Genomic DNA, 20,164 nt, shown 5'->3' on the forward strand with positions numbered 1-20,164 from the left:
ACTACTTCATTTGGACAGGGAACACAAGATCTTCAGCCTGGATTATGCAAAAGAATTTGGAGAGAATAAAGAGACTACAATTTCTGTTGCAGCTCAGTATATAATCTTTCTCCTGTTAGTGCTACCCTCTCTTCTGGGACTTCTAGCATGTTTCCTTATACCTCAAGGCCTTATTCTTATCAAAGCTATCCCTTGCCACCAATAATATCACTTGCTACTGGCAGCCATATTGGACAGCAACTATATATCTCCAATTAGGCATCATTCTTCTAAAGAAGATATTGTAAACTTGAGTATGGAAGTTTCTTTGTAAAGCTTGCAGATTAAAATACTGTTTTATTTCAGAATTGGGTTTGCACATTTTGTTTTCAAATGATAAATATATATTAATTTCAACATAGTAAACATCAACCATAATTCAGAATAACCTACTCTTGTAGAATTTGTAAAAATGCTAAGTTTAAAAAGTTATTCAGTGGTTTCTCTGTATAAAAGCATGGCAAACTACTGTTCCATTTAAACTTTTGGGATTTGAAATACTTGTAATTCCTGAGTGGGCAATAGAACCCAGCAGTTTATGTTAAATTTTGCATAATAATTTTTCTAAATAGCATTTCAAAATATTTAAGCACTTACAGACAATGGTTACACTAGATTTGATTACCAAGGATCACTATCTGTATTAGAGATTATGACAATTATATACCCAGAAGCATCTATTATGTAGAATGAAATGAAGGGCAAAAAGATTAAGATGCAAATTTTATGCAGTGATAAAGAAAAAGCAGTCAACCATTGTGGTCCTTGAAAATAACTATGCAAACATTTTAGTTAATTATTTGTTATAGAAATAAATTATAATTTTGCTGTCAATGTATTTCAGGTTTTTATAGTTATGTTTCTAATGTGGTTTTGATATTTACTGTATAATTATTTCAATAATAACTGTCATGGTTTTTTAATGTTGAAATCATGTGTTGTTTAATTTTTGTACTCGAATTCAAATTCTTTGACATTAAATATGTGATGCTTCTAAAAAAAGAAAAATTAAGCTTTTGAGCATTTGAAAGGATATCCAAATCAAAAATATTCTTCATTGGTTTATTAACAGAAAAGAAAAAAATTAAAAGTAATGTTGCTTACTGCCCAAACCAAGAGTATAATTAAGAAACCATCTTCATTCCACTTACTACTAAAAGTAGTGAGTATACTGCTACCAAAAAGAAAAAGGAAATGTGAAACTTCATGTGAAGGATACATAAAAATAAAATAAAGTGCTATCTAAAATATAGGTAGTTTATTGGTGAGTGTGATTTAAAATCGAATGCTTTCTGAGTTAAAGAATGTGGGATAATCAACATGTCAGTGTTAAAATAGGCCATAAATTTTCAAAAGAGGCATCAATGGAAATAAACTGTGAAAAACCAATTTTGGACAGTCCTAATCTAAAACAACCTTAGTTCTCAAATGTATCTGTTCATTTGCTTCTTTTTATTTCTAACTATAAATTTGCTGACAGATGTTGTGGCTCATTATTGTCAATTAAATTTCTGTCTATCTTTTTTGTTTATCCAGTAATCACTCACAGTCATACCCTCTGATTTCATTCCTACCACAAATAAACTTCAGTGTGTTACCAGTGACCCCAGCATTTTCCAGTATGTTCTTCTCATTTCCATCAGACATCATAACTAGCAACTGACTCTTAAAAGTTTTTCCCAGACCAGCACTGACAGAAGCCACACCTATCCTATAACTCTATCCAATAGACTTCAGCCAATGAAAGTGAATCAGAAATGAAGTCACATAAAAGGTTAGGCATTTGAACAGCTAAGTAATGGATATTAAATTTAGGAAATATAAGATAGTTTCCTGCCCAGGATCTTTCAGAATATCTTATGTCTGGAACGCTAATTATAGCAAAGGGACTATTACAACTTTACCAAGATGTGTTGCACAAAATAGTAACATGGAAAGATGCCCCCCAAACTCACTTCCATGATCAGTAAATGTAGAAGCAGCTGTACAATATAGCTTTTCTCTTGGACATTCAGAAAGTTCATTAGCATATTAAAAGATAAAAGAAGTCTGGCCATAAAGAAACTTGTTTAGCTTTGTTTAACTGGTATTTGTCAAATCTTCTTGACCACTGAACACCTATGAAGATCCTAGAGAAGTGGTATCCCAAATAGACTTAAGGAAAAGCTGACCTGCCCCGCCATTCATATGTGCTGCTTTTTCTTGACACCCCCTAGGGCTACCCCATAGGACCCCCCAGGGGACCTGGGCATTAGTCATATGATTCCCTAGAACAGTGCTTCTTAAACTTGTATGTGTACACAGCTCACTAGGGATTTTGTAAAAATGTAGATTCTGATTCAGTAGGCCTGGAGAGTCTGCATTTCTTTTTTTTTATTATTATTATTTTTATGTTTGTATTTTTGAGAGAGAGAGAGAAAGTGAGCAGAGGAGGGGCAGAGAGAGGGAGACACAGAATCTGAAGCAGGCTCCAGGCTCTGAGCTATCAGCAGAGAACACAAGGTGAGGGGTGGGGGGTGGGATGGGGCTCGAATTCATGAACGTGAGATCATGACCTGAGCTGAAGTCAGACACTTAACTGACTGAACCTCCCAGGCTCCCCTGGAGAGTCTGCATTTCTAACAAGCCTCCAGGCAATGCTGATGCTGCTGTTCTCCATCACATTTTGAGTATCAAGTCTCTACAGGGCCACTGCAGTAGGAAAATCATCACATCTCTAATCTCTTCATCTTATCCTTCCTAATAATAAATCCTCCTAAAATATTGATCTCAGGGTCATAAGTTCAAGCCCCATATGGGTATGGACATTTCTTAAAAATAAAATCTTTAAAATCAATCAATCAATCAGTCAGTCAGTCAGTCAATCATACATACATACATACATACTTTCAATATATATCACTTTGCTGGTCAAAAACTTTCAGAGGTTCCCTATTCCCTTCTATGTTAGTGATTCAACAATAGACATTTATTAAAACTTTACTGTGTGGCGAATAGATACACAGCCCCTGACTTACAGTTGAGAAGCAATTAGGTGAGTAAGAAACAATGTGCAGACTATTGGTGGGAATGCAAACTGGTGCAGCCACTCTGGAAAACAGTATGGAGATTCCTCAAAAAATTAAAAATAGAACTACCCCACGACCCAGCAATTGCACTACTAGGCATTTATCCATGGGGTACAGGTGTGCTGTTTCAAAGGGACACATGCACCCCCATGTTTATAGCAGCACTATCAACAATAGCCAAAGTATGGAAAGAGCTCAAATTTCCATCGATGGATGAATGGATAAAGAAGATGTGGTATCTATATACAATGGAGTATTACTTGGCAATCATAAAGAACGAAATCTTGCCAGTTTGCAATTACATGGATGGAATTAGAGGGTATTATGCTAAGTGAAATTAGTCAGAGAAAGACAAATATCATATGACTTCATTCATATTAGGGCTTTAAGATACAGAACAGATGAACATAAGAGAAGAGAAGCAAAAATAATATAAAAACAGGAAGGGGGACAAAACATAAGAGACTCTAAAATTTGAAGAACAAACAGAGGGTTAGTGGAGGGGTATGGGAGGGGGGGATGGGCTAAATGCGTAATGGGCATTAAGAAATATACTCCTGAAATCACTGTTGTATTCTATGTTAACTAACTCGGATGTAAATTTAAAAAATAAATTAAATTAAATGGCAAAAAAAAGAAATTACAACTGAAAATAAGTCTCTCTTATTTTCTGATGGTTACCAGAGGGGAGGTAGGTGGCGGAGGATGGGTGAAATAGGTGATGGGGATTAAGGAAGGCACTTGTGATGAGCACTCGGTGATGGCAGTGTTGAATCACTGTATTGTGTACCTGAAACCAATATTATACTGTATGTTAATTAACTGGAATTTAAATAAAAATTAAAAAAAAAAGAAAGAAACAATGTGCAGAATGCTAAGAGCCAAAACAAGAAGGGAATAACTAATTTCTTGAGACCTCTGTTTCTTCATCTATAAAATGAGGGTTAAACTAGACTAGTGGTATTTCATCCTCCATGTACATTGCAGTCACTCATATCATCCTAATACAGAGTCTCAGCCCAGACCAATGAAATGCTGGCTGTCAGTACCCCACATTCAATAGGGAATAGCAGCTCTTAAAAGTTCCCCAGGTGCAGACAAGTTTGAGAACCAATGGACTAACCAATGATTCCCAAAGTGTTGCCCAACTATCAGTGTCACCTGGAAACTTGTTAGAATGACAATTCTCAGGCCTCATTCCAGACCCAGTGAATCAGAAACTCTGGAAGCATGCTAAAGAAACCTGGGTTTTAACCAGCTTTCTGGGTGATTTTGATACACTGTGAAAACCACTGGATTAGATAATCAGCAAATTTCTCTCTAGGTCTAAAATGGTATCATTCTTTGACCTCAAACAGCCTTTTCAAGGACTTTTGTTATCCATTCTTTATAGACTAATAGCATAAGCTCTGAAACTAGACTTCCCAGATTTAAATCCCAACTCCTACACTTAATTTTAGTTGTCTGGGTTTTAGGTTCTCATCTATAAAATGAAGATAATGTAGTACCTTTTCCCACAGAGTTGCTATGAAAATTAATGATTTTGTATATGTAACTCACTTAGTAGAGTGCCTGAGAAGTGTTTCAAGTCATTACTCAATTGTCACTCTCACATTGAGTACTTCACAGCCACTCTGTCCAAAACTGCAACCCACTACTACAATTCCCTTTCCCCTCGTCTGGTTTATATTTCTGCTTTGCAATCATTACTCTGTAACACGTATCTCACTTGATGCTTTGTTTATTATCTGCCTTGTCCCACTAAGATGTAAACTCTATAAAATCAAGGATTTTCCCATTTTGCTAAGAGTTGTATCCCCAGAGTGTAGTGCAGGGTCTGGCACATTGGAAGTATTCAACTGGTGGGATGAATGGGTGAATAAATGTTAATATTATCAATATTAATATTATTAGCAATCCAAATTTTTCTTATTGAAACACAATAGGTTAAACTTCTTGTTTATTGTTCTAAATTGTGCTTATATCTTATTACATGCTTTATTAAAATTCTGTCTCATACCTAACAATGCCCTTTTATTTAACTTCTGCTCAATACTTCTTCAATATTACCTGACAACTCTGATGGCTTTAGCCCTCTAACTCTCTGAATATCTACACAGTGTTACTGTCTATACAATACAATTTAACACCTATTGATCTTAATTAATTATCAATGGAATGAGTAAGTTCTAAGAAATTTACTGAAAGAGGCTGCATCTGTCATGCAACAAGCATTCATGAAAAATTAGAGAGGAAAGGAATCATGGGAAAACTTACCATTAATTAGTTATGTAATCCTCAAATAACAAAAATGGTGCTCTACCTTTTACAAAGTACCTTTATATACATCAGCTAGTTTTGGCTAGGTGATCTCAAAGACTATGTCTCCTTGCTTTCAAATTTTCAAAATGTCTTCAAGTATGGGGAGACCATTTTTTGAAGCGAAAAGTTAAGAATAAATCATGAAAGTCAAAATTGAAGCAGATAATGACCCAAGAAGTTGTTAAGTTCAGGGATAGTAAATCAGATCAGTGGTTTTCTTGCCACCTACCCCCCCCCCCCCAATACTCCTGTCAGTCAGGTCTGGAAGAGGCCCACCATTATCTCCAATGCAGCCCTCCAGGCAGCCATTACCAACTGATCAGAGCTAACAGAGAAGGGGTTTGAGCTAACATTTGCCATCCTAACCTAGTCTAATCATCTTGGTGAAAGCAAACAAAACCGAGGCTAAGAAATTTAAAGCGACTCTCCGGTCACATAGATGGTAGCAGATCAAGACCAGAACCAGCCTCCTGACTCCCCTCCAGGATTCTCCCCACTGCCTTTCCTCATTTATTTCTGAAATTCAGGATTTAAATTTCTATTCTAAAGCCATCAAAACACAGAAAGCAAACCTTTGGCAGAGAGTTTTCATATTAATGCTCATGAATATAACGTTGAGATAAAAAATGACAGTGTTGAGTCAAGTGATAGACAGAGTTGGTTAGTCTGTTATTTTTCAGTTGGGTTTATTTACCGAAGCCTAGAATGTGTCATGACTGGAAATAGACAAAACAGATTATTTTAATTCCACTGTCCTAGAAAAAGAAAAGGAAAATAGTTTTCATTAATAGGAACTGGGCTCAAATCCAGTCCCAAAATAACTTATACTACTGAATCAACTTTTTAAAGGTGACATTTCTCTCATTAATGGGAATGCACTATTATAAATATAGTTTAATCACTAAATTTAAATTACAAGAAAAACATACTTGAAAGAATATGAAAAAAATAAGAGATAATGGAGAGAAATAGACATCTATTTTAATATAAATAATGGCCATTTCCTCATCATGGAAATTGTGCTCACATTTTAGAATTATAATTTTCCAGATCCTCTCCCTAAAGCAGTTTCCTAATATTGCAATCACCTTTGCAACTCAGTTGGAATGAAACTGACTTGTCAAATTTTACCCAGCCAATTGATAAGTCTGTCTTGATTAACTCTCATTTTTAGGTATACTGTAATTGAAGCTGCTTTTTTTGGGAGAAACCATCATCTAACACAGTTAGAAATTGCCCCTGGCACTGTCTGCATTACCCAAGAAAACCAGGACAGCAAATGGCAGTTCTGTTACCTCACAGAGTTAATCCATTTTAGCAACTATGTTACTTAGTTGTAAGGTAACAGCTGTTGGTCCCATAGCTTATCCTTTCACCCTGAGAAAGTGAGCCCAACTCTTATTTGAGGGTAGGATGAGGAAAGTAGCAAGCACACAGAATTTCTTCTCTTCAACATGGACCCTGCCACCACGTCAGAGGGGAAGGAGTGAATGCTTGAAACAGGTAGATGCAGTTCAGGTCCTATACTGCCCCAGCTCCACAAAAAAGGACAGTCAGCTCCAGGGTTCTCCTGGGGTCTGGATATACACAGGAACAATCCATGTGGGCCTCAGGAAAACCTAGCCACAAACTGATGCTTGCTAGGAGAGCCCTGGAAAACTGGAGTGATTTTCACCTCAACCCTCTATGTCAGTTGAGATCACTGGTGGTCCATGATTTTGGTCAGAACAAGAATGAAACCAAGAGCTCTTGTCAGACCCCATCATGTTGGCCCAGGCATGGGTCCTTTAGGCAAACAGGATAGTCAAGACAAATCATGACTTCTAGAAAGCAGAACAATAGTTCCCAAGGAATGTTTGTGAAATACTGGAACACTCTGCTTTCTGGCTTAGGTATTCCAAAAATGCAGAGATCACTTGCCCTGCAGCACGTTATTATTATTATTATTAGTTTTAGTTTTAGTTTTTATTTATTTATTTTTAAGAGAGACAGAGACAGTGTGAGTGGGGGAGGGACAGAGAGAGAGAGCAAATCCCAAGCAGGCTTCACGCTGCCAGAGCAGAGACCAATGCGGTGCTGGAACCCATGAAACTGTGAGATCATGACCTGAGTAGAAACCAAGAGTTGGACACGCAACCAACTGAGCCACCGAGGTGCCCCTCCCTGCAGCACATTATTGAATCATTTTTTAAATCAACCCACTTTCTTATCTGGAAAAGGGGACAAGTACCCTGCCTAACTTAGAAGAAATTACTTTAGCTGGCATCATAGACATCATTCACAATATGGAAGATCCTTTAAACACTACTAGTTACATTTTTAAAATTCAAATTCCTTGAAAACTTGCTGTATGCTGGCTGATCCAACACAGTAAATAGAGAATAAATTTGAGTTGGAAAGACTTGCCTTGGAATTAGTTTTGTCATTCCTAGCTCTGTGACCATGAACAAGTTACTATCGTTGACTCCTAGGTTTCTCTTTTATAAAATAATCATAATAAAATGCATTTCACAGTGTAGTTCTGAAGATGACATGAAAAACATAGGAAGTGGCATAAACATGCCTGCCCCATGAGAAAAAATAAGTAAACTTCTTCCCCTATTTCCTTTTTTCTTACAAAAAAATTCCATGTTAAAATGCCTTTGGATGTTGTATATGGCTTAAAAATTTAAATAACATGCCAATGTTTGGATAAGTCTATGAACTGTAGCTTATGTAACTAATTTGAAGGAACTAATATTCATATATGTAATTACATATAAAATTTCAATGAATAACTGCAGTTGTCTAGTTGAACAATTCAAATTGGTAGCATAATCTGGATTTCTTTTTCCAGAAATATATTGCAACTTTATTTTTCTTCCTATCAATCCCATTATGTTAGCAGAGAAAGAGGCACAATTTACCCCTCCTCAGTTGAGTAATAGCAATATTTTATGACCTCTTTCCCATGGAGTCCTCTTTTTTTGTGTTAGATTGACATGTGTCTCTCAAAATATGTCTGCTAATCTGTCTTCCAGAGCCTGTTTATGGGCCTCTAATATTACAAATATAGCAGAGCAGTGTTTGGAGCAAATATGTATAGTCTTGCAAAAAAAAAAAAAGAGGGGGGGAGGGAAGAAAGGTATGTTTGATGCATTTAAATAGTAACGGTATCATGGCCAAGAACAACAGCAGGCTTGTCCATCTGTCCATCGTGAAACTGAGTTGTGCCTACTAGTTATCAACAGGAGGTGGCCATGTGGGCATCACACTAAAATAGAAATTCTGTCACTTGGAAGACAAGGTGAGGAGGGAAAAAAGGATTAACTGTTTCAGAATCAATTTCTGGGTTAGAATGATGAATACAAAGAATTGCTCCATGTTTCTTATTCACAGACTATAAAATTTTTATTCATTCTTTTACTCATTCATTAAAGATCTTCTGGGTGCTTTTTAAAATTTTTTAATGATTATTTATTTTGGAGAGAGAGGGACAGAGCACAAGCAGGGGACGGGCAGAGAAAGAGGGAGACACAGAATCTGAAGCAGGCTCCAGGCTCTGAGCTGTCAGCACAGAGCCAGATGTGGGGCTCAAACTCACGAGCTGTGAGGTCATGACTTGAGCCAAAGTCAGACACTCAACCGACTGAGCCACCCAGGTACCTTCTGGATGCTTTTCAGAAGCCAGACACTGTGCTTTCCATTATGGATCCAGAGAATAATTTCCTGAGTTACCTGGCTGGCTCAGTCAGTATAGCATGTGAGTCTTGATCTCAGGGTCATGAGTTTGAGCCCCACGCTGGGTGTAGAGATTATTTTTTGTTAAAAAAGAATAATTTCCTTCTTTAAGGAATTCTGTTTCATGAAAGAGACAGAGAAGTAAACAAAAAATTATAATACAGAAAGAAGACAGCCAACGTATATATAATATACAGTGGGAACCCAAAGAAAGAAGTAGTTAACTATGCAAAAATATGCCAACTTTACAAATTTGTGATTCATCTTTGCACAGGAACCTTGCAAATCTCTGTAATATTTCAGTGCTGTTATATGTGCTATAGAAGAGAGGTCAACCAAAGAAGTAGAATAAAAAATCTAAGAATTAACAGATAGGTCTTGATCAACTGTTTGCCTTAGGGTGGAAGAAAAAGTGTTATTGCCTTTACTTGCATTTATTGCAGTCCTTTTTTCCTTAAGTATGTATGTATCCTTAATTTTTATATGATTTTTAATCTTATTAACTCTGTCTAAATATGTCATTTTCTATTTTCTTTTTAAAAATTTTTTTTTTCCAACGTTTATTTATTTTTGGGACAGAGAGAGACAGAGCATGAACGGAGGAGGGGCAGAGAGAGAGGGAGACACAGAATCGGAAACAGGCTCCAGGCTCTGAGCCATCAGCCCAGAGCCTGATGCGGGGCTCGAACTCACGGACCGCGAGATCGTGACCTGGCTGAAGTCGGACGCTTAACCCACTGCGCCACCCAGGCGCCCCCATTTTCTATTTTCTATAAGTAAGTTTGAGAGTGTGACCACTGGACAACAGATAGATACAGATATGGATACGGATGTAGATCTAGATACATTTTTAGATGTACAGGTAAATGCAGAAATAGCATCTTGGCTTCTGGAAATACGAATTATGATATAATTCTTAAATTTTACAGTAAAGCGTTTTCTTTAAGGCAGTTTCCTAACAGAAGAGTGAATATAAGGCATCGCATTTATTGGCATTTAGCAAAATTAAATGTTAAGGCAAATAAATCTTCAGTGTGCTTTAAGACCTACTATAGGGGCGCCTGGGTGGCGCAGTCAGTTAAGCATCCGACTTCAGCCAGGTCACGATCTCACGGTCCGTGAGTTCGAGCCCCGCGTCGGGCTCTGGGCTGATGGCTCAGAGCCTGGAGCCTGTTTCTGATTCTGTGTCTCCCTCTCTCTCTGCCCCTCCTCCGTTCATGCTCTGTCTCTCTCTGTCCATGCTCTGTCTCTCTCTGTCCCAAAAATAATAAAAAAAAAAAAAGACCTACTATAAAGACCTCCTTTCAATTGCAGAAATGAATAAGGAGTGAATTGAGGCACTCACATTTAAGCTAAAGTAGAAAGTCTGAGTAAACTGTCAGCTTGAAAGTCCAATTTGAGGGGCGCCTGGGTAGCTCAGTCGGTTAAGTGTCCGACTTCGGCTCAGGTCATGATCTTGTGGTTCACGAGTTCGAGCCCCGTGTCGGTCTGTGCTGACAGCTCGGAGCCTGGAGCCTGCTTCCGATTCTGTGTCTCCCTCTCTCTCTGACCCTCCCCCCATTCATGCTCTGTCTCTCTCTGTCTCAAAAATAAATAAACGTTAAAAAAATTTTTTTTAGGAAAATCCGATTTGAATGTTTGCTGGCTTTGTTGCTAACGTGCACTTGGAAACATAAAATTCACATCAGTTTCACATCAGGTGAAATTTGTTACTCCTCTCTGAGGCAATTTTTGGTGCTAGACCATTTACCCATTGGTTATCTCTGGCATTGGCATTTCTCTTTGTTGTCCCTGAAGCCATGTACCTCCTACAGCTACATGCATAAAAATACTGTGGTTCCTCTCCATGACCCCGCCCCTCAGTTACAGGAGCTAAAGGCACATTCTGGAAATACAGCATGAGGCATTAGCACCAGGTACTAGCACCAGGCTTACCCAGAGTCTGGGTCCGCCTTAAAGAACCCACTCCAAAGAGTAACAACCATCACTCTCCGTGCCTCTGTCCTGATGTTCTGTCCTGGTGGCCACCAAACTGAAATGCCCTATCCCCTGACAAACTCAAAAGAACATAGTCACATTGTTACTAACACACATCAATCAATCTGACAAACACAAAAGTTTTAAATTTTATCTCTCGACTTTTATCTCAATTTTAGACACATAATCAGCCTTTTTTACATGCCAAAATTTCATTTGTACATTACATGTATATAATGAAAACCCCAGTTCCCATATAGAGATATTTGTTTAATGGTTTTATTCTGTCTGTCAATTCTGTATAAGTAATTCTTGGTCACTGCTCTCGATGTGTTTCTCTTACTATGGAACCAAGCACAGCTTCACAGGTAATTTTGTTTACTGAATATTCTGTACTGATGGTGGTGGTGTGGGTGATGTTGCAGCTTCTCAGCTCTACTTTAAAAAGTGTAGAAGTGTTTGGGGCGCCCGGGTGGCTCAGTCAGTTAAATATCTGACTCTTGATCTCAGCTCAGGTCATGATCTCAAGGCTTGTGAGTTCAAGCCCTGCACTGGGCTCTGTGCTAATGGTATGGAATCTGCATGGGATTCTGTCTCTCCTTCTCTCTGCCCCTCCCCTGCTTATGCTCTCTCTCACTCTCTGTCAAAACAAATAAATAAACTCAAGAAATATTTTTAAACAAAATAAATAAAATAAAACACAAAGTGTACAAGTGCTGCCCTATGAATTGACACGTTTTTGCCAAGATCTGTGCTATTTCCTATGACTTTTGTCATAGATTTCTAATCATCATAGTTTTTTTCATTCTTTACATCTGTTAAAACTTTCCAAAAAGCGGGATTAAAAAATAAAGAGAAAGATGTTCTTACAAAATGAGTTGAGTGATGACTCAAGCCTAAGGAGTTTGACTTATAAATGCCATAGAGAAAGGCAATTATTCATTTACGGTCTAAGGCCTGCAAGCTACTTGACATCAAATGGAAGTCAATAGAAGCATCAAGTAGTAGAAGTGAAAAAAAAGGTGGATGCTACCGTGAATGAAATGGTTTCTTTCTGATGGTGGAAGTTGTGATGTCTTTTCTAGATTATCAGATAGCCAATATTCATAAAAGAGAGATAAATATTAAATGAGCAACAGGGAAAAGGGCTAAGAAATACTCAACTTACAAGTGCATCATGGGTCCACAACTCCAGGAACATGCCAATTGTTTACCTTTGAGAAATTATTTTCCCTTAAACCATTGTTGTACATGGCAGCAATGTTTTGCTCTTAGCTCACACGAGCCAAAATAAACTACAATGTAGTTAAAGTACAACGTGGCCCTAGCAATTCTACCTCAAATACACTCAAGCATTTGTAACACAATTCTGAATCACAATTTGTGAACAACCATAAAACCACCATTTCATCAGCATATACATACTACTTCTCAGGTACTGTGCCAATACACTCCTTACCTTGGTCTGTGAAATAATTACTGTTATTCTCTTTTACAGACAGATGAGCAAACAGGCCTAAAAGACTAATTTTCCCCAGATATGAGTATGTTAATAACATTGTATAACTGCATGAAAGAAAATGTCCTTTAAACTGGCTATTCCCCAGTGTTCATAGTTTAGGCACAACTGTAATCCCCACTCAGCGGATAACTTCTGGATGCACAATCCCCTGTAACACACTCATAGAAGCAGGGGTTCCTATTAGTGACCAGCCACACAATGCAATGCATTTACAGCCTTCAGGAACCTTATGTAGATTTAGATACATTATTGGGCCATTTTTAAGCATCTTGTTAAATCTTTAGATCCTATGTTTAATAACCCTTTTAATCTTCTTAAAATACGCAGCCAAAGATCAAAGCTGCTGTTTCAAGTTCCACATTCTATATCTTCCATTTTAGTTTGTACTTATGCAGCATTTTACTTTTTGTTCATAGCTAGGAATAAATTTTCCTTCATGAAGGAATAAAATTTGCACTTAAGGAAAACAGCATTCATTTTCAATAAACATTCACTAAGTAACCACCTTTCCCAAAGTTAAAGGCTAGGCCTGAAGAGGGCAAAAAAAGTGGATGAGACCTGGTCTGTGCCTACCAGGGGCTTAAAACCTAATTCTGGAGATAGAGATAGTAGGAATGAGGGTTAAAATTTGAAGGGAAGCCCCATGGTCCCTCTCCAAGGAACACCTGACAGCATTTTGCTTACTTCTCTAAGGAGCAAGCTCTGGGCATGTCACAATATGAGAAAGGGGCTGAAAACAATAATCCTCTAAAATAAATGTTAAAGATTCTGTTTATAGCAATAACTCTTCAGGTAGAACGACACAGGGGAAAGGGAGCAGCTTCAGAAGTGACTTGAATATGCGTGAGGATGTGCTTTTACTAACTGCATAGCCCCCATCCACCAAATCTACCCCAGAATCACTGCTATAGGGAGGATACAGATGCAGAAGAGAGGATGAGATGGGAGGTCTTGAGATGGGAAAAGATTGAGAACCATAATGTCTAACATGCTGCAGTTTTTCAGGTACAGCTCCCAATGTGTATATTCATTTTTCTATCATCCTTATTTAATATTGAACAAATAATATTTTACACAAAAGTCCAGATCAAGAGGGACTTAATTCGAGTAGGTGATTACCTTCGTCACTCATAAAGAGGCTGTATCTTCAGAAGGCGGCCTGAATCACTGCACAGTTGAGCTGCTTAGAAAGAAGTCTGTGATAAAAACAAGTATGGAGATGGTTATCTAAAGCAAATGATTTTAACTTATTAAAAACCAACATTTTGGGAATATTCTCACAACTACACTTTACACTCCCTAAAAACCTAGAGAATTAGCCTAATTCTCTTCTAACACATAAAATACTACAGGTATCTACTCTTTGCAGGAAACTGTTTTCTTCTTTACTATACTGAAATAAAATTCTCACTGCCTCCTAAATCCTGGTCCTTATTTTTATTATCTACTCTCACACTTCACATCTACCTGTAAGATGCATGCCTAACCAGTTGATATCTCTATCCTGTCTTCTGCTTATATGCAACCTTTTTTCAACACTCCCATTTATGTTTTTATGCTTATCTGCCAAATTGGTGGTAGATGGCATTTTTCTTTTCAGTTTAGCTCTGTGTTTCCTAATTTTAGGTCAAGTATTTTAATGATTTTACAACACATAACTTATTGTAAAAATTTGTTATAAAAAAAGCATTTTTAAAAAAATTTTTTTAACATTTATTCATTTTTGAGAGTGAGAGAGACAGAGCATGAGCAAGGGAGGGGCAGAGAGAGAGGGAGACACAGAATCCGAAGCAGGCTACAGGCTCCGAGCTGTCAGCACAGGGCCTGACGCGGGGCTTGAACTCACAGACTGCAAGATCATGACCTGAGCTGAAGTCAGATGCTTAACCGACTGAGCCACCCAGGCACCCCAAAAAAGCATTTTGTAATGAAAAGGAAAAGCTAATTTTACCATGTAGACATCACTACTAAAATGTGGTCATTTTTTCTGTCACTCCTTTTTTTTTTTTTTTAAGTTTTTTAATTTACTTTGAGAGAGATTGAAACAGTGCAAAGTAGGGGGGCGGGGAGGGCGGTGCAGAGAGAAAGGGAGAGAGAGAATCCCAAGCAGGCTCCACACTGCCACCACAGAGCTCAGTGCCAGGCTCAAACCCACGAAGCCATGGAATCATGAGATCATGACCTGAGTCAAAACCAAGAGTTGGATGCTTAACCTATTGAGCTACCCAGGCCCCCCTGTCAGTCATTTTTCTATATATGTTTTGTAACTTTTTATTTTGAAATAATTTTAGACTTACAGGAAAGTTGCAAAAACAGTATAGACAGTTCTTGTATACCCTTCACCCAGCTTCTCCTACTGTTAACATCTTCCATTACAACAGAATAATTATCAAAATCTTCTATGCATATTTTGACAAGATTGAGATCATACTTTTTGTTCAATCCTTCTTATATTTCATGATAGCATAAGCATTTCTAACATTTAAAAATTTTCAAAAAAATAAAAACTATTATTTTATTGTCCAAGTAATGTCCTATTTCATCAATGCATATTTTACTTAACTATTTCTATGTTGTTGGACAATTAGATTACTTGGTAATTTCTTCTTTCATTAAAAAAATCCTTATCAACACAGGTTATAATTTTTTAAAATATCTGCCAATTTTATAGGTCAAAAAATGGTCTTGGGGCACCTGGGTGGCTCAGTCGGTTAAGCATCCAAAGTCGGTTAAGCATCCAATTCTTGATTTCAGCTCAGGTCATGATCTCATGGTTGGTGAGATGGAGCTTCATGTCAGGTTCTGCGCTGACAGCACGGAGCCTGCTTGGGTTTTCCCTCTCCCTCTCTCTCTGCCCCTCCTGTGCTCATGGTCTCTCTCTCTCTCTCTCTCTCTCTCAAAATAAAAAACTTAAAAAAGAAATGGTCTCTCATTTGAAGTGCTTTTTTTTGTTACTATTGACAGTGAACATTTTAAATGTTTGCTAGTTATTTTTATTTCATCTTTTGGAAATTATTTAGGTTCTTTTTGTCTATGTACTTACAGATGTCTGAATATATTACTTACAAATTTGTGTAAAGCTTGCATATTAAGAATATTAAGCTTTGACTCAAAGATTACAAATATTTTTACTGTTTAATAATTGCATTTTAATTATTTGTTTTGTATTCATTTTGGTAATCCCAAACAATTTTGCTAATTGAAAACAAAATGTCCCTTTTATAGCAATACTTTATAAACTGAGATCCACCAACTATTAAGCATCTTGAAGATATGACTCTTGGGAATTATGGGAATTTATTTCCTTAAAAAAAGATTCATATATTATTCAAATTTGACAAACACTGAAATAGGTATAATGGTCAAAAGAGAAATCCTAGGTTATAATAAGACGTCATGTCATACAAAATAAAAAGTTCATGAAAGGATCAACTTGCATTTCACATTCTTTAGTGTTGATTATATTATACTATTTTAATGTCTTAAAAATATCCAGAACTGGGGTGCCTGGATGGCTCAGTCGGTTGAGTGACCAACTTCGGCTCAGGTCATGATCTCACGGTTCACGGGTTCAAGCCCCGCGTTGGGCTCTGTGCTGACAGCTCGGGGTCTGGAGCCTGCTTCGGATTCTGTGTCTCCCTGTCTGCTCCTCCCCTGGTCACACTCTGTCTCTCTCTCTCAAAAATAAATATTTTAAAAAAAATTCAAAAAAACTATTCAGAACTAAACTGTAAACTAAAAACTAATTTCTTTTTTATTACCACAAATTAAAAATCAGAAAGCTATATTACACTTCAGCAACACCAAATTGCTTAAGAGCCCCCAAATAGCCTGTGCTTTTGTACATTTCCTGCCTCTACCCTTGCTGTTCCCTTTGCTTGTACTCTCTACCATCCCTCCCCTTCCACCCAGTGGGAAACTCCTGGGCCTCACTGCCATTCCCTCTACCATGCCACTCCCTTCTCCCCATTGTCTTAACTATTGCATCTCCTAACTTCTGTAACTTCTCTCTGTTTGCTTTTGCTGTCACATATTAAATTTGCCTTTATAGCTGTCCTTCTTCCCCAGTTGTCAGTAATCTAAGAATAGGAGAGTCAGGTCAGCCATCACTGTAGCCCCAGTGCCTAACAAAGTTCCTGATGTATAATGGGAGCCCCATTAGTGTTTATAAAATGAATCAAATTATCCATATAAGGTAACAGTCTTCTGGGAGAGTTGTAAGAAACTCAACTCTGTGTCTCGATTATACTGATAAATACTACTGCAAGTTCATCTACCAACTGTGCTATCAGTTCTGTCTCATATGGTCCACAGTTTCTCTTTGGCACTGTCAATTGATTTCTATTCAGTGACAGTGACTCAAGCAGAAAAGAACACCTTTCCTCAGGCAGATGAGAATCACTCATTTTCCCCCTCTAATGGTTTATGTTGAATAATTTCAAACTTACAGAAGAGTTGCAAGCATAAAACAAAGAACTGTTGCATACTCCTCAATCAGATTCACCAATTGTTATCATTTTGACATATTTGATTTCTTTCTCATTACACACACACACACATAATGTATAACATAATGTATAACATTATAACATCATAATGCATAACATCAGGAATCAAATCTCAGTTTATTTGTCACTGGTCATATTAACTTTGATGACCCAATAAGGTAGTGTCAGCCAGATTTCTCCTTTATAGACTACCATTTCTCACTTTGCAATTAATAACTAATCTCTGGAGAGGTATTTTGATAATATATGTCATTCGTCTTCAGACTTTTATCACCCATTGATTATTCTCCTGAATCAATTCTTTCCACAACAGTTCCAAAATGGTGATGAAAATGAACTAGCCAGGAAAAGCAATGGAAAGAGTATTTCAGGCCAAAAAATAGCAAGTGTGAATACTCTAAAAAGGGTTAGGGAGTTGGCAGAACTAAATGGAAATCAGTGGGACTGGAATATATTGAGGGAAGAAAAAAAATGCTTAAATGAGAAAGGACAGGCAGACTATGTAAATCTTTGTGCACCAAGGGAAGGAATTTGGATTATAATATAATTGTGATGCTTTTAAGTGGGAAACCACATGATTTTCATTTTTAAAAGATTACTCTGGCAAGGTGAAAACAGGTATTCAAACAAAAATAGGTACACAAACATTCATAACACAATTATTCATCATAGTCAAAAGTGGGAACAACCTAAATGTCCATCAACAGATGAATGGATAAACAACATGTGGTGTATCCATGCAAGGGAATACTACTCAGCCATAAAAAATGAAGCACCAATACATGGATGAACCTTGAAAACATGCCAAGAGAAAGAAGCCAGGCATAAAAGGTCACAAATGTACAACTCCATTTATATGAAATGTCTGGAATGGGCAAATTCACAGAGACAGAAAGTAGACCAGTGGTTTTCAGAGGCTGAAGGAAAGAGAATGGGAAGTGACTGATCAATGGATGAGGATCCTTTTTGAAAATGAACTGGAATTACTGATGGTTGCGATACATTGTGAATGTACAAAAAGCCACTTAATTACACACTTTTAAAATTGTTAAGATGATGAATTTTATGTTACGTGAACTTGACCTCCAAAAGGAAAAAGCCCACATTTTGGACAATAAATTGGTTTGTAGGGGAGGAAGCTAGTTACTGCAGAGGGAGTCCATAACTGCTCTAGAGCAATGACAGCAGAGGCAGAGAAAATGGGAAAGATCAACTGCATATTTGGGAAGTAAAATTTACAGGATTTGCTGACGTCTGTAACTGAGGGGGACAGAGAGGTCTAGAAGTATTCAGCAGCTTCAGATTTGGAGGATGAACATGTTTTAAGAAATGAAGAGTTCAACTTCAGACATGTTAGCCATGAGATGCCTCAACCCAATCTGGACTATCCTATGTTACAAAAATTTCACTTTCTGGGGTGCCTGGGTGGCTCAGTCAGTTAAGTGTCTGGCAACAGCCCAGGTCATGATGTCACAGTTGATGAGTCTGAGCCCCTCATCAGGTTCTGCACTGGTAGTGTGGAGCCTGTTTGGGATTTTCTCTCTCTCCCTCTCTCTCTCTCTGTCCCTTCCTACTTGTACTCTCTCTAAAAATAAATTTTAAAAATTTCACTTTGTAGTATATTACTTTAACTTTTCTAGACTTGTTTCCTCATCTATAAAACAGGAATACTAATGGTATTTACCTCAGATGGTTGTTCTTAGAATTAAGTTAGGTAATTGATAGAAAGCTCTTATCACAATTTCTAACACATAATAAATCTTCAATCACTGTTAGAGATTAATTACTCTTGTTATAATCTTTGTCCTGATTACTATACTTATTCTATATGCTGCCTATCTGTTCCTCCTTCCAGCACCTACAGATGCTTGGCTGATTGTGAGCAGTCTCAGACCCTCCCAATCTGCTCTGTCTTGTTCCATCTGAGTCCACAACTGGCCATTATTGGAGACATATTGACAGAGGGACCTGACTGACTGAAAGTAATATTCAGATCCCTTAGACAGGCAAGTAAGTACCTTTCTATGGTGGAGAAGGCACACTGGGCTCAAATAATGGCATAACAATTTCCTTATTAAAAGCATCCAACTCACTTTCTTCTACTTTTATACTTCCTTAGCATCTTCCTGTCCTTAATATTTTTTTTCCAAGCTTTCTTCCCATGGGGAAAATATGTGCTAACAAACTGACATGAATATTCTAGTCTACTTGGCAGTTAATTTCTTCATAGAGACCTGTAAATTGATGTTCTTCTGGCTTATAATCAGACTCTTATAGGTTTAGTTACAAGGAATCAATATGCCTGAGCCTCTTAACCTCTGAGTGACCATATAATAACCCAGAGGTTATTAACCTGAAAGCTGTGTCAGACTCTAGGTGCTGATAGTCACTATGATGCACATACTGTAACACTAGGCTGAAATAGTCATCCAGATAGAAGAATACAATATTTCACAGAGTAGTGGTAAGCATTAAATGAGTTAATATATATATTAAAGTGCCCTGACACGTTAGGCTCTCAATAAACATTAGTTTGTTTTTAATTTTAAATGCAATATATTACATATATTTTTTTTAATTTTTTTTAACATTTATTTATTTTTGAGACACAGAGAGACAGAGAATGAACAGGGGAGGGGCAGAGAGAGAGGGAGACACAGAATCTGAAACAGGCTCCAGGCTCTGAGCTGTCAGCACAGAGCCTGACGCGGGGCTCAAACTCACGGACCGTGAGATCATGACCTGAGCCGAAGTCGGATGCTTAACCAACCAAGCCACCCAGGCGCCCCGATTACATATATTTTTATATGCAAACCATATGCAATCCAGTAGGAGGAAAAATCCAAGTTTGAAAAAATTTACAGATGAACTGAAATGAAACCAATTTTTTTTCCCTACTTCATCTCAATCTATCCTTAACCCTCCCTTTTTTAGTTTCCTTTTTAGTGTTTTCTCATTTCTGTAACTACTTTTGCAGTTGGCTGTCTTCATAGTTTATCACTCAGCAA

The 20,164-nt window shown here is 37.4% G+C and overlaps 1 protein-coding gene across 7 annotated transcripts in view; it reads right to left on the reverse strand.

The window, feature by feature from the left end:
* Positions 1-20,164, reverse strand: part of SLC44A5 (solute carrier family 44 member 5) — a 374,891-nt gene that overhangs the window by 301,413 nt on the left and 53,314 nt on the right. For 5 of the 7 annotated variants that reach the window (XM_045477880.1, XM_045477879.1, XM_045477884.1 and 2 more), the window contains exon 2: positions 13,768-13,844. The exons of 1 other annotated variant lie outside the window; for it this stretch is intronic. In XM_045477880.1, the coding sequence (XP_045333836.1) occupies positions 13,768-13,780 (13 nt within the window). In that variant the 5' untranslated portion in view covers positions 13,781-13,844. Of the gene's footprint in view, positions 1-13,767; positions 13,850-20,164 lie in introns of those variants that run through there. One more of the 7 variants, XM_045477882.1, reaches the window with a different exon arrangement.

Source organism: Leopardus geoffroyi, chromosome C1 (assembly GCF_018350155.1).
Source record: "Leopardus geoffroyi isolate Oge1 chromosome C1, O.geoffroyi_Oge1_pat1.0, whole genome shotgun sequence".
NCBI classification, from domain to species: domain Eukaryota; kingdom Metazoa; phylum Chordata; class Mammalia; order Carnivora; family Felidae; genus Leopardus; species Leopardus geoffroyi.